A 15892-nucleotide genomic window follows, 5' to 3' on the forward strand; every position below is an offset into this window, starting at 1 on the left:
AAGCTGCAACGATGCAGATTAAGGTTTAAAGACGTGTCATGCAGTTTAAAGACATAAATGCTGTGAGAAAGCTCATCAAGAGCGATTATAAAAAAAGAATGTGAGGGAAGGATCCCGTTGTTAGATGATGTGCCTTTTCTACTGGAAAGAGTATCTTCAAATTCTCACTGATGTGTCCGACCGGCAGCCCTCTTGACACAGAGAGAAGCAGACGATAAGACGAGGGAGAAACCAGGAGACATTAGAGCAGTAGAGTGGAAGATCTGAGAGTTAAAAGGCTCTGAAAACATCTATGCGAGTCTGAAGGATCGGTCGGAGCGGATTTCTTTCTTTACCTGAGTACGGCGGTCTAGGAGGGACAGGGGGACACTTTCCATTAAAATCAGAGAGCGGCGTGTCTAGACTCCAGCTACTTGGTGCGGGCTTCACAACTTTCACACACAAAACATGCATTTTAGGTACATTCAGGCAACTCAACTCAAAATATGACTGTCCTGCTATATCGGCCTGAAATTAAACCAGGAAATATATCAAATGAGGAACGAAAAATGTGTTTTACAAAAGTTTTTGGGATCGTTAACATGTCTTATATGGAAAATGGTATTCCAAAAATATTTGAATGCACCCACTATGAGTTAGATATTCATATAATTAATTTGGATGAACAGATGCAATAAAGATGATGAAATCTTCTCAACATCTTCCTGTCAATAAGAACAAGCGTGAGTCTGTTGGTGAACCTCTGGTGGTTCAGTCACAGCTGTCACAACACACAGGAGCGTTGAGCTGTCGACTAGCATCAGATCCAGCTTGCTGATAGCCAGACCCCTGTCGCTTCAGACCACCCTCTTTTCACAGCGGGGCGGCAGATTTAAGATTCATACGCTCACATGCTCACCTTTGTCAGGGGTGGAGATGTTAGGGTCACTGCGAGGCAAGGAGGCATCGCCTGCTGGATGTGGAACCGGCCTCTGTGAAAGAGATTCACAGCACATGAACACAGTTGCGATTTCCGTAAAGATATAATTTAGTGATTACTATAGGCAACAGGTTTCATATTAAAGTTTACAAAACGCTGGCTGAGGTTTTTTTTTTTAAATATTGAAGCATATTTTGTGCTTTATTTGCCATTTTCATTAATAGCAGAGAGGTGAATCAAGTGTCATCTAAACTTGATGAACTCACAAAAACCCACAAGTGAAAAACGAGGCATTTCATCCAACTGTTAATTCATACATAAATTGCACTTACACTATTTAATGGGAAAGATACATATAATATAGTAAAAGAGATAAAAGAAGTAAAACAGAAAAGGGTGTGATTTTTATCCTTAAAATTTGCTGCTGATTCAAAAATGGAAAGTGCGTTAATTCACAAATGAAATAGTCCTAATTACAAAAAATAAAGTCTCAACTACAATGAAAATAAAGTCTCAATTATGAGAAATAAAGTATCAATTACAAAAAATAGTCTTGAGAAAGTCTCAATTACAAGAAATAGTGTCAATTACAAGAAATAAAGCATCAATTAGAAAAATAGCCCGAGAAAGTCTCAATTACAAGAAATACAGTCTCAATTACGAGAAATAAAATCTTAATTATAAGAAATAATGTCTTAACTATGCAAAAAAGTCTCAACTACGAAAAATAGTGTTGACTACAAGAAACAGTCTCAATAACAAGAAATAAAATATCAATTACAAGCAATAGTCTCAATTATAAAAATTAAGTATCAGTTACAAAAATAGTCTTGAGAAAGTCTCAATTACAAGAAATAGTGCCAATTACAAAAAAAATAGTATGAAAAAGTCTCAATTACAAGAAACAAAGTCTCAATTAAAAGAAATAGTCTCAATTATAAAAATGAAGTACCATTAAAAAAATTGCCTGCAAAAGTCTCAATTACAAGAATTAAAGTCTCAATTACAAAAAATAAAGTCTCAATTACAAGAAATAAAGTATCAATTAAAAGAAACAGTCTCAATTACAAGAAATAAAGTGTCAATTACAAGAAATAGTCTCAATTATAAAAAATTAAGTATCAGTTACAAAAATTTGTCTGCGAAAGTCTCAATTACAAGAAATAAAGTGTCAATTACAAAAAATAAAGTCTCAATTACAAGAAATAAAGTATCAATTAGAAAAAAATCGCCTGAGAAAGTCTCAACTACAAGAAATAAAGTCTCAATTACAAACAAATATTCTAAGCACATCTCAATTACAAGAAATAGTCTCAATTACAAGAAAATAAAGTATAAATTTCAACAATTAGTCTCAATTATAAAAAGTATCAGTTACAAAAAATAGCCTGAGAAAGTCTCAATTAAAAGAAACAGTCTCAATTACAAGAAATAGTCTCAATTATAAAAAATTAAGTATCAGTTACAAAATTACAGTTCAGTTACAAAAAATTGTCTGCGAAAGTCTCAATTACAAGAAATAAAGTGTCAATTACAAGAAATAAAGTCTCAATTACCAGAAATAAAGTATCAATTACAAAAAAAATAGTCTGAGAACATCCCAAATACAAAGAAATACAAATACAAAGTCTCATTTACAAGATATAAATTCTCAGCTGTGAACATTTGTCTTTATGACAGTCTCAATTACGAGAAAGTCTGAATTACGTTAATTAAATTAAATGTCAATTACAAAAAAGAATGTCTCAGTTACAATAGTCTCAATTGCAAAGAATAATGTCTCAACTGCAAAAAATTGCCTGTATTATGACAAAGTCTTAATTACGAGAAATAAAGTCACAATTACAAGAAATAATGTCTCAACTCCAAAAAACTGTCTCTTAATTACAAGAAAAGTCTAGATTATGAGAAATAAAGTCTTTGTTATAAGAAAGTCTTAATTACTAGTAAAAAATGAGTCATTAGTCTCAATTTTGAAAAATAACGTTTCAATTACAAGACACATTGTACGAAATTATGAGAAAAAGTTTAATTTACCAGAAATAGCAAATCATGAGAAATAAAGTAAAAAAAATGGTTTTAATTACTACAGATCATCAGTCATGAGGCAGTCTTAGTTCTGAGAGATAAAGATCCAATTATGAGAAATCAAGTTTCACTCACGAGAAATAAAGTCTCAATTGCAAGAAAGTTTTAAAGTCTTTAGTCTTAATTCTGTTAATTCCTTGGAAGAAAATTGTGAAGAACTCAGCAGATTTGAGCTAATGATGTTGCTCAGTCTTCTGTGAGACACATTCATAAAATCAACTTTACATCATTTTTAAAGATGCGGTTAATGCAAGTCTTACGATGAAGAAGGGAAAGAGAAGTAAACCCAACCAGTACACATAAAGACTCCCAAAAACACTATAATATGACCTGAAAACTGTGACGAATATTAAAAACACTGCTATTCTAATCATCTTCATACCTGTGTGGGATCCAGGGGGTTTGGATATATGGCGCTGCAGGGTCTCTCTCGCGGCGAGAGGCAGTTCTCTCGGGAATGCTTGTGTTTATCTGACAACTGTGGAGAACCTGTGAAGGGTGAGGAGGTGTAAGCAAGGGTGTGATTTCAGCAACACACCGACACGAATGCTCAAATGATGTGCACACACACACACACACACACACAAAGACGAAAAAGGACATAGATCTTGCTCTCATTTCTTTGCTAACCAGCCAGCACATGAAATAAAGGCTCGCCCTCGTCTTTCCCTCCCGCTAGGGTGAGAATTGTTCTGCTGGGGTGACAGACGGCTATTTCGCAGGGAGAGAAAGACTAGCCGACATGGGGAGAGGCCTGGACCTGCTCAGAACACTAACTTCCTCCTCCAGCACAGGACAGGAGGCCACGGCTTCCTCATGCGCCCCGGCGATAGTCATCATCAGTCTAGAGTTCTTCGAGCTGCATTTTATGCGCTCTGTAATTCTCCAGAAGCGCTTCCCGTCTGCCGCTGCTTTATGGGGGTCTCTATGGGAGGCAGGGAGGGCTGCCAAGAGGAGGCTATAAGATTACATAAATGTCTCCATACATATTCCTGTTTTTATGATCTGTGTCCGCAAGTAAACACATGCTGGATAGAGGGAGATAAGAGGCCAAGGAAGAGCGGAGGAGAGAGAGAAACAGAGGGGAGAGTTCTGCTATATATCAGGATGCCAGCTTTCTGTAAGCCACAGTAAAACAGCATTAAATGGGCCATAAACTTTGCTGCGCTGTGGCTTTTTATTTTTAACTCCGAAATCTGTTTATTATGGAAGCCTGATTGTGAATCAGAGTATAGGTTAAAAAAAATGTAATTGCAATGAAGCCGGCAGCTAGAAAGAGTCGAAGTTGTAATTGTGCAATTGTGAATTTATATCTTGCAATACTGACTTTTCTTGCAATTGCGATTTTTATGTCTTATAATTCTGATTTTTCTTTTTCGCAATTGCAAGTTTATATCTCACAATTAAACTTTGTCTCACAATAGCAATTTTATATATTGCAATTCTGACTTCTCGGAACTGCGAATTTATATCTCGTAATTCTGACTTTATCGCAATTGCGAGTTTATATCTCATAATTCTGACAATTCTTTCTAGCAATTGCGATTTTATATCTCGTAATTCTGACTCTTGCAATTGCAATTTTATATCTTGTAATTCTGACTTTTTTCTCGCAATTAAGAGTTTATATCTTGCAATTGCAATTTTATATCTTGTAATTCTGACTTTTTTCTCGCAATTGCAATTTTATATCTTGCAATTCTGACTTTTCACACAATTTCAATTTTATATCTTGCAATTATGACTTTTCTCGCGATATATAGTATATCTTGCAGTTCACATTTTTTTTTCTCAGAACTGGAAGTTTATATCTCGCCTTTCTGACTTTTCTCACAATTTTATATCTCGTAATTCTGACTTATTTTGCAATCGCGATTTTATATCTTGTAATTCTGACTTTTTTCTCGCAATTAAGAGTTTATATCATGCAATTGCAATTTTATATCTTGTAATTCTGACTTTTTTCTCGCAATTAAGAGTTTATATCCCAATTCTGACTTTTTTTCACAATTGCAATTTTATATCTTGCAATTGCAATTTTATATCTTGTAATTCTGACTTTTTTCTCGCAATTGCAATTTTATATCTTGCAATTCTGACTTTTCCCACAATTTAAATTTTATATCTTGCAATTATGACTTTTCTCGCGATATATAGTATATCTTGCAGTTCACATTTTTTTTTCTCAGAACTGGAAGTTTATATCTCGTCCTTTCTGACTTTTCTCACAATTTTATATCTTGTAATTCTGACTTTTTTCTCAGAATTGCGATTTTATATTTTGCAGTTCTTACTTTTTTCTTGCAACTGCAAGTTTATATATCACAATTCTGACATTTCTCGCAATTGTAATTTTGACTTTTTTTTCATAATTGCAAGTTAGTATCTCGCAATTCAGATTTTTTTCTCACAATTGTGAGTTTCTGTCTTTCAATTCTGACATTTTACAAGTTAGTATGTCACAATTCAGATTTTTTTCTCACATTTTAATTTTACTTTTTCAGAATTGTGAGGAGGAAAAAGCCTGATATTTTCTCAGATTTGCGAGTTAATATAAAAAATTTGAGAAATAAAGACCCAATTATACAAAAAAAGAGTCTCAATTAAGATAAAAGATCCAAATTGTGATATAAAGTCACAAAGAATGCATTGTCAAACAGAATATCTCAAATTTGAGAAATAATCAAAATTGTGTCTTGCATCAAAGAATTACAATTCAGTTCTACTAAGCTCTCTCTGAACTTTAGGTCAAAACTTAAAATGATGTATAAAAAATAAAGAGAAGGCTTTCCAAGCACGCAGGCTGCTGTACATATTTAACATGAGTTCTTGTGTTACTGTGCTGGCATCACAACTCAGCAGCTTTGCTGTATGAACACTGAAATAAAATACTGATATAGAAATACTGTGAAAGAGCAAAGGTTTGGAATGGCTGCTTTAAAAGCAGAGAGACTCTCCTCACCTCTGGCACTGGACGGAGCCGAGCTGGTCACATTGGGAGAAGCCGAGTGATTGGAACTGAGACTTGAGGTAGACGGACTTGGCTGGAAAGAGAAGAAAAAAGTGTGAGAAACATAAGAAAAAGCTCACAGATTTCAGCACTTTGTTGTGGGTCTATAATATGGACGGGTTATACAATAATCATTGGGTCTGGGATAAAAGAAAAAAGCTAAATGATGTGTCCATCCAGTCTATAATTCACACCTACAAATCTGATCCTCACAGTGAAAAGAAAAGACCGAGCGAGACAGGAAGATTAAGCAGGGATGTGAGAGAGACAGATGAAAGCAGGGATGTGAGAGAGACAGATGAAAACAGAAAGAGGGCAATTAGGAGAGAAAAAGAAGCAGAGAGAAAGAACAAGAGAGAAAGAGGGAGATTAGGAGGAAATATGAAAGATGGCAGGAGAGAGAACAGAGCCTGCCTGTGTGTGTGTGTGTGTGTGTGAGAGAGAGTAGTTATTCAATGGCAGCTCATGCACTCACCTGCATGTTGAAGACTTCATCTGAGCTCTCTGACTGGCCCGTGATGTTGCTCACTTCATTAGAGGCCTGCGATGACAGCGAGGATGAAGAGTAGCGGTTGACTGCTGGGTAGCTGAGAGGACTGAAAAACACAAAAATGCAATTAGAAAGACTGTAACAAGTAGCATATTATTTATTTTATTTATTATTTTTGAATGCTGTGTAATTTTCATGGTGAGAAGTGAATAACAGCAGACATACAATTAACAAAAAACACATTTAAGGCGAGACACTGCAGGTGAATAGGGTAAAAAAAATTAACTAACAGTTATCACATTAGTTGATTGATTAATAAACATTGATAAACATCATTGCAAACATTTTTTTGTATTACAAGTTTTCTAAAATGTTATGCAAATGAGGCATTAATTAATGAAAAATGTGCTAATTTGCATATATTTCTAGTATAAAAATCTAAACACTGGATGAGTCCGTTTTAAAATCCTTGCCTAATTTTTTTTTATATTAATTCAAAAGTCAAAAGTTTTTACAGAGGAAATTTTGGGTCTCATTTCATCACAACATAATTCAGAAAAAACTTAAGAAAACACCATTTTTTGGGGAATAAAATGTATAAAAATCAAGCAAATTATATATGGACAAATCACTCTGTAAAAACCTTCAGGATATAGATGGAAATAAAACTGTAAAGTTTGGTGTGTGTAAGCGCTACCGATGTGGAGATTTATGGCTCAGTGTAGAAGAAAAAACTCATTTTGAGAAAACGGCCTTTAAAAATATGCACTGCAATTGAAATCTATTGATGAATAGATAAAGTGCTATAAAAGAAACAATAGTGTTTTTTGGATGTTTTCTTTCCAATAGTCTGAAAAAACACTTTATGAAACATCAAAAAGCCCATGGAAAAACAGCGTTTTTGCCAGCAGTGTCTTATCTTAGAATTAATATATAAACAAGGTAACACTTTACTTGAAGGCTTTATGTATAAAGGTTTAATAAAGGATATAATGCATTATAATTATTCATAATGTGGGTTGTAATGCATTATATCATGTAAATAAGTAGTTAATTTAAAATGCATAGTGTAACAATGAATTGCTGAGTGTTATAACATAAAAACTTTGGTTGCAATTATTAATGTTCAGTGCATTATAAGGTGCATTACAAGGCATAATTAATGCATTAAAACTACTAATGCATTACGCATAAAGGCTTTAAGTAAAGTTTTACCAAAAAATGTTAAAGTACATTCAAGCAATACTTTTTTGAACCAGTTAAACTCAGAATATAAATGTTGTCTAATAACAAGTAGCATCAAATTCTGGTGAAAATGTATGTAGAATATAAGAGCAGATTAGTACAGTTATATTTTGACATCCTAAGATCTAAATTTATTAGCTCCTAATCAGTCAGTATTTTGATATTTGTCGCAATTGGCCAATACTCAATATTGATTGATCAATAAACTGACTTTAAAAATCAACAGACTTCTCAATGGATAATAAATATTTTCTGCTTTTGAACATTTTGAACACTAAACAAACATAATTTCTGCATATTTGTCTTAAATATTATATTATATTTAAGATTTTGTATTGCTAAAAATTAAAATAAATTGTATAAACATTATTATTGTTATTATTACTTTCATCTTTATTGCTCTTGATTTGTTAGATCTTTGTTTACATAACATTTATTCTAAATAACTGCAAGCAGAAATGTTCATTATTGAGTCATTTTTAATTGAGACTATTTTACAACTTGTTTTCTGATAATTGCATCTTTATTTTTCTCTTATTTCTCACTGTTGAGGCTAATGCACAATTTGGGCTTCGTTTCTTATAATTGCATCTTTATTTTTAGATTTATTTTCTGTTGAGGTTCATTCACAATTTGGGCTACATTTCTTAAAATTACAACATTTTTTCCTGATAATTGCGACTATTTCTCACTTTTGAGATTTATTTATTGCTATTAAGTTTAATTTACAATTTGGACTCCATTTCTTATAATTGCAACTTTTTTTCTGATAATTTCAGCTTTATTTCCTATATATTCCCCTTATTTCTCGCTATTGAGACTATTTCACAATTTGGACTTCATTTCTTGTAATTACAATTTTTTTTCTGATAATTGTGACTTTTTTTCTCACATTTGAAATTTATTTATTGCTTAATATAAAATCAAAATATAAAATAATAATAATATTAAATATAAATAACAATACATTAATATTTTTATATTCACAAGTAATATAATTAATATTAAGTTAAATATAAAATAATATAAATGTTATATTTAGGATTGAGAATTGCTAAAAAAAAAGTGTCAAAAATATATATTATTATTGATAAAAACATAATATTCTAAATCACTTTGGATAAAAGCGTCTGCTAAATGACAGTGTAAATGTGATATTCATGATTATTATTTTATTCATTCATTATCAGTACTACTTCTACTACTACTAATAGCACTACTGCTAACACTACTACTACTAATAATAATTATAATACTAATCATCATCATCATCTTCAATCATTTATAAATCAATTAATTACATCAGCTGATTCATTCAGCAGGACGAATGCAAGCATATAACACTACCCACAGAAAGACACTATCCAATCACAATAAACTGCAGAAATTAGAATTTTCCCCCGTACAATGTATTTTTGACTATTGCTACAAATATACCGTGCTACTTAAGACTGGCTTTGCGGTCCAGGCTCAAATATGAACATTATATCTTCTATTAGCCATCCTGCTCTTTAGATTTAAGCACTAGCCATGGTAAAACCCAAATTGTCGGCTCAAACCCAAAAAGAGTTTCTTACCTGCGGCGTGACACCACACGTGCTCCTCCCTCTGGACTCATTATGTTGGGCGCCGAGTTTCTTCCGGCTCGAGGGCTTCCGTTGGTGAAGTGGATCGGACTGGCTCGCACATAGGCCGGAAACTCCTTCAGAGCGTGGGAAAGACAGAAAGATGAGCGCACGAGGAACAGCTTGGGAAATCAGGAAGAATTTGACTGCTGATATGCACCTGTATGCCGAGGCTGGATTTCATGAGATGGAACTGATCCACCAGTTTCTTGTGCAGAGGCCGCATGTCCTGAGGAACGAACTTCTCATGCACCGTCAAACCAAACTCCAGTATGTGAGCCTGAAGGAGAAAATAGTCTTAAAGATGTGCAACGGTACTCACAATGCATTTTAACCTGAGGAGTTGTGTAAAACCGAATACTTAGTGGTAAATAATGTGGGGAGGGACATGATTTTATCCACTGGGCTTTAAATAAATTGTGAAATGTAGGCTATATGTGACCCTGGACCACAAAACCAGTCTTAAGTCGCTGGGGTATATTTGTAGCAATAGCCAAAAATACATTGCATGGGTCAAAATTGTTGATTTTTCTTAAATTAAGTAAAGTTCATGTTCCATGAAGATTTTTTGTAAAATTCCTTCTGTAAACATATCAAAATGTAATTTTTGATTTGTAATATGCATTGTTAAGAACCTAATTTGGACAACTTTAAAGGTGATTTTCTCAGTCTTTTTGATTTTTTTGCATCCTCAGATTCCAGATTTCAAATAGATGTATCTCAGCCAAATATTGTCCTATCCTAACAAACCATACATCAATAGAAAGCTTATTTATTGAACTTTCATATGATGTATAAATCTCAGTTTTGTCAAATTTAACCTTATGACTGGTTTTGTGGTCCAGGGTCACATATATTATTGGCTATATATAAAAAAAAAAATTCCCTGACCATTTTTTTTTTTACTTTAAACTGTGGTTTACTGTATGGTTATAAACGTGGGATGCTGCATTGTAAAATATTAAGATTCAATTATGAAAAACTCAAATGTCTCAAATGCAAGAACAAGACTAAATTATTTAACATAATTATCCAAACTGTAACAAAGTTGCTAATGTGAGATATCTTATACTGTGAAAGACAATAAAAGAAAATAAAAATGTTATAATGTAACATATGAAATGTCATGTCAAAATATGAAGACGTAATTAAGTGAAATTGTCTCAATAAAGGAAATTAAGTTATGTGAGAAATAGCCACAATTATCCAAAAAATACACTTAAGAAACATAAGAAACAAATTGCGAATTGCGAATTAGTCTCACTACTGAGAAATAAATCTCAAATATGAGAAATAAAGTTGCAATTATCCGAAACTGTGAAAGTGCAAATTGTGTAATAGTTGCAATTATAAGAAATGAATTCCAAATTTGTAAATCGATCTAATCTCAAATGTGAGAAATAAAGTCACATTTATCTGAAAAAAGGCGTAATTATAACAAATGAAGTCCAAATTGTGAATTAGTCTCAATAGCAATAAATAAATTTCAAATGTGAGAAAAAAAGTCACAATTATCAGAAAAAAAGTTGAAATTATAAGAAATGAAGTCCAAATTGTGAAATAGTCTCAACAGCGAGAAATAAGGGGAATATATAGGAAATAAAGCTGAAATTATCAGAAAAAAAGTTGCAATTATAAGAAATGGAGTCCAAATTGTAAATTAAACTTAATAGCAATAAATAAATCTCAAATGTGAGAAATAGTCGCAATTATCAGGAAAAAAATGTTGTAATTATAAGAAATGTAGCCCAAATTGTGAATGAACCTCAACAGAAAATAAATCTAAAAATAAAGATGCAATTATAAGAAACGAAGCCCAAATTGTGCATTAGCCTCAACAGTGAGAAATAAGAGAAAAATAAGGATGCAATTATCAGAAAACAAGTTGTAAAATAGTCTCAATTAAAAATGACTCAATAATGAACATTTCTGCTTGCAGTTATTTAGAATAAATGTTATGTAAACAAAGATCTAACAAATCAAGAGCAATAAAGATGAAAGTCATTCATTAAAGCAGCAAATAGGATGCATTTTCATGTCATGTCGTCTTTAAAACAGCTCGCTTCATAATTAAATGATCAGCAAAATATTTTCCCCCCACTTCAATCTTTAAAAGTTCACTTTCATGCTTGTAACTGGCTTATATCCATGGTTACTGTCTAGACAACAGCATCATGTGCTCAGCTCTGGAGAGTTCCCGGTTACTAAGCAGCACGGGCACGAAGGGAAGAAGTGAGACCTACAGAAACCCAGCTTGCGCAGATCATAACGCCTAAATCCCAGACGCGACATGAACGATGAGCGCCAAACATCATAAACGTGTGTAAAATCTGGTGTGGATTAGATTTGGTTTCTTGAGACAAACCTGCTCGAACATGAGCTCTCGGAGACGGCCGATTTTGTCGCCGTCTTCGGGGTGATTCATGATGTAGTCCTTCACGAAGAACGCCTGTGAGAAATAAAAGAGACACACAGTTATTAAACTAACCAATGCACTGTGCCAGCCTCCACACATTTTGTAATGCTGGGTTACATTGCAAACAATATCATGCAAAGTTCAATCAGAATTTGATTCACTTTCTGTTTTAAGGGGCATGAAGAGTTGAAACCAAATAAATGCGAGCTTAAAACCATGCATGTTTTCAGATCTTCTAAGCTAAAGGGGAAAGGAGAAAGAACTGACGGTGTATCTGTGTCCGATCTATTCCAAGGACGATGGACTGGTATCTCCAAAGAAACAGTGGGAGAGCAGAAGCTTCAGGAGGCAAAACTCTCAGACTTCAAAGATTCCACCATGCAGATTTTTCTATTGCCTCGAATATGACATTTGGCCTGAACCGCAGCCAAATGCTACTGGCAGATGTCCATTTTAATTGCAGCTGGACGCTACACCTGCAGACCACTACAGCCACTCACAATGACAGTGAGTTTTAGTGACAAAGCAGCCAGAAGATATTGATTTTGGCAACTTTATAAGTGACCCTGGACCACAAACTTCAATGTAACTTCAACGCTGTATATCAGAGCGCTGCCTTTGTTCTTTTGACTGAATTGTCTAGCAACTTCAATAATGGCTGTTGCTTATTATTAAAAATTATTTTTAAATAAATAGTATTTTCGGTAACACTTTCTATGAAGCCCCTATTTATAATACATTATAAGGGCATTCTTAAGGCATTATAATGAATGCATAATGCATTATAAAAAAACTTATATGTTATATCATCTCATGAGTATTCATCAGAACAGTTTTAATGTATTATAATTTTTACTTATTTGTGGTTATAGCTTTTAAGAGTATGATTACCTCCTCATAGTTATAACGGATTATAAGTCTCATATCTTACCATGTTACTCATGTCACTTCACTTAAAGCATACAAAGACCATTTACAAGTAATTATAATAATATTTCCCTAAGATCAGGCATCAGATCAGATGAATGTGTAATATGACACATTTGTATTATCAGTTTGATTATTTTGATGGTACCCTTTAGACAGCGTTTGATAACTCTGCAACTGTATGTCAGCTAGCAGTAATTATTATTAGTAGTATGCTAAATATAGGCTAACACTATATTTTGATGTTTCCCCAAAAGACAAACAATTATATTATAAATAACTTTGCAAGTACATGAACCTTCTACCTATCCTAACCTTAACCCAAGTCTATTAATACTCTAAGGAGTGTTAGTTGACATGTAAGTGGAAAGTTTAAGCTTATAGTAAATAGACTAAGTGGACCATCAAAATAAAACGTAATATAATGAAAAAAAATAAATGTAATACGATATAGTCCATTATAAATTAGGTAGATTTGATATGGTCTCCATATGGAGTCGTAAATTTTTTTTGTTTTTTTTGAGGACATTTTTTAGGATTTATGTCCATATACTGTAGTGGACTTCTATTGTGCCCCGAGTTTGAACTTCCAAAATGCAGTTTAAATGCAGCTTCAAACGATCCCAGGCGATGAGGAAGGGTCTTATCTAGCGAAACGATAGCTTTTAAAAAACAATTTATATACTTTTTAAACTCAAATGCTTGTCCTGTCTAGCTCTGCCTGAAGTTTTTTTCTGGTTCAAGACAGTTAGAGGCAGATTTCATTCTTTTCCCTCAACTTCAGATAATTTTCTTCCTCAACTTTAAAATCGTCCTACATGTTTTTTTTTTGTAAAGGGTGTTTGATCATCTTTGCATGTTCACTTTACAAACACTGGGTTGGTACTTCTGCAGTGATGTAGGGTGATTTTCAGGCAGAGCAGGACAAGACGAGCGTTAGCAGTTTTTTTTTTTTAATTATCTGATCATTTTGCTAGATAAGACCCTTCTTCCTTGGCTGGGATCGTTTACAACCACATTTGGGATCGTTTGAAGCCACATTTAAACTGCATTTTGGAAGTTCAAACTCGGGGCACCATAGAAGTCCACTATATGGAGAAAAAACACAATTTCTTTATCTTGGATGACAATGGGGTGAGTACAATATCTGGAAATGTTTGTTCTGGAAGTGAACTTCTTTAATTCTAGTATTTAGTATTGGGAACCGTGTGTTCCTAATGGTGATTAGTTTCATTGTTCCACATTAGTTGCAGCCTGAGGCTGACACTTTCATCCAAAGTTTTAATTTATGCCTGGGAAAGCAACTAATGACCTTGTAGCACCACGCTCAATACTATTTGAACTGCAAGTTCTTTTGAGCATTTAAGTAAGGAAATAAAAATACCACCGACTTACATAATTTTCTCTCAGATTTCTAATTGCATCTACTCACTATGCCTGCAGATCAACAGTGGATGAACAACTTTTGAATGTGATGAACTCTGGGACAATTACAGACATACTTGTGTATTTGTGCATCGTTTTCGCAAAAATTTAAGGAACGGAATAAACAAACCTCCGCCTCACTAAATGAACTCCTGGAGAACATACAGCTATGTTGAAAGTTTGAAAATCGTTAGGGCGAGCCAATTAAAATCAAGGGGCTTTCAAATGAGAGGAATTTCAGACTGGAATTTCCTTGAGGGCTGACCTTAAAGCACAGAAATGTGAGTAAATATTAACGCCAACAGCTGGAACGCTCAATAAACATCTAATTGGCAACGCTCTCATGTTTGCTGCTCCAAATACATTAACTGCTGCTCATCTCAGACTCTCAGCCTCAGGACACTCTGTCTACTAAAGCGAAATTTAGCACAAATATACATTCTGGAACACAAATTCACCTGTATACAGACGACTCTTCTCTTTATAGCTGCTCTAAAAGTCGATCGAGGTAAATACTGCAGTGACACTAAAGGAAGGTTGCTATGCAACAAGCGCTCATACAATCTGAAAAGATCTGTTGTATTCACACAGAATATGACTTCTTTGAGATACTATAGATTTTCCTAGGGTTTCAACAAGGGGAATGATTCTTTTATTCAATGCTACTGCTTCTGTAGTTTATCGGCAGGGAAGCTATGGCCCGAGATATTCTCTTTCAGACAAGCTAAATGCGCATTAGAACTCCAGAGGTATCCCAGAATTCCCTTCGGCCATCTGAAGGCTCTGTGTTCTCTGACAGAGGACACCGGGAGACTACCTTGAGAGAATGTGTATACATTTTTAAAACATGAGGTGGTCTTGCATCAGTGAGGACTTGGAATACATATCATATACAACCTCCTGATAGCGAGCGAGGCCTCCGTTGACGGCGGCGTCGATGACTCCGTTGAGACACATGGTCAGCGGGTTGATGTTCTGCATCTGCCGGGTTTGACACTGCGTGATCAACGTCCGCAGTTGCAGGTTCTTGTTCTCGATGACCTCGATAGCGTTCTCCAGAGGACTCACCTCCACCTGAGGCCGAAAAAAAAGTGTGAAGTTCACCAACAAGCCAAAAACAATGGTTGAGAAAGCTTTTAAACAATGTTTGGGGAACTTTACAAGAACACCAAATTCAGTTTGTGGGCCTGAAATGTACATTATGCAAGCATGGGAGTGTAAAAGCCTCTAGCTTTAACTTTTTGCTTTTGTTGTGATTCTTAATTTCTTTCTTTCTTTCTTTTTTCCAATAACCAATTATAAAAAAACAATCAAAAAATGATCAAAAGTTTGAAGTTACAGTAAATACTTTTACATTGTTACACAATATTACTATTTCTTATAGTAGTTTAGAAATCTACTTGTCAAACAATCCTAAAAAAAAGTATCAAAACTGAAGACTGGATTGATAGTAATGGCTGCTAAAAATTAAATAATATTTTATGATATAATTTAAAATGTAATTATTGTTTTTAATGCATTTTCATCAACCAATTCCCGCCTTGGTAAGCAATATTTTTCAACAAAATAAAATATCTTACCACTCCTAAACCTTTGAAAAGTATTAGAAATAAAACATAATTTTATTACAAAATAAATGCAAAAATAAAAAGATGTATTATCAGAACTACACAATTTTAAATAATAACTATAATACTATTCCTTGTTGTGGATAGGAATAAAGTTTCTCTTCAGTGACCAACCAAAT

At 33.8% G+C, this 15892-nt stretch overlaps 1 protein-coding gene across 1 annotated transcript in view; it reads right to left on the reverse strand.

The window, feature by feature from the left end:
- The window catches only part of dock4b (dedicator of cytokinesis 4b), a 79414-nt gene that overhangs the window by 9913 nt on the left and 53609 nt on the right, over positions 1 to 15892 (reverse strand). Inside the window, exons 28-36 of the mRNA XM_073838501.1 lie at positions 15043 to 15219; positions 11743 to 11826; positions 9538 to 9657; positions 9330 to 9454; positions 6493 to 6613; positions 5970 to 6051; positions 3390 to 3496; positions 899 to 971; positions 336 to 431 (exon numbers count right to left, since the gene is read on the reverse strand). Coding sequence (XP_073694602.1) covers positions 336 to 431; positions 899 to 971; positions 3390 to 3496; positions 5970 to 6051; positions 6493 to 6613; positions 9330 to 9454; positions 9538 to 9657; positions 11743 to 11826; positions 15043 to 15219 — 985 coding nt within the window. The remainder of the gene's footprint in view (positions 1 to 335; positions 432 to 898; positions 972 to 3389; positions 3497 to 5969; positions 6052 to 6492; positions 6614 to 9329; positions 9455 to 9537; positions 9658 to 11742; positions 11827 to 15042; positions 15220 to 15892) is intronic.

This window comes from Garra rufa, chromosome 4 (assembly GCF_049309525.1).
Source record: "Garra rufa chromosome 4, GarRuf1.0, whole genome shotgun sequence".
In the NCBI taxonomy this organism is placed as follows: domain Eukaryota; kingdom Metazoa; phylum Chordata; class Actinopteri; order Cypriniformes; family Cyprinidae; genus Garra; species Garra rufa.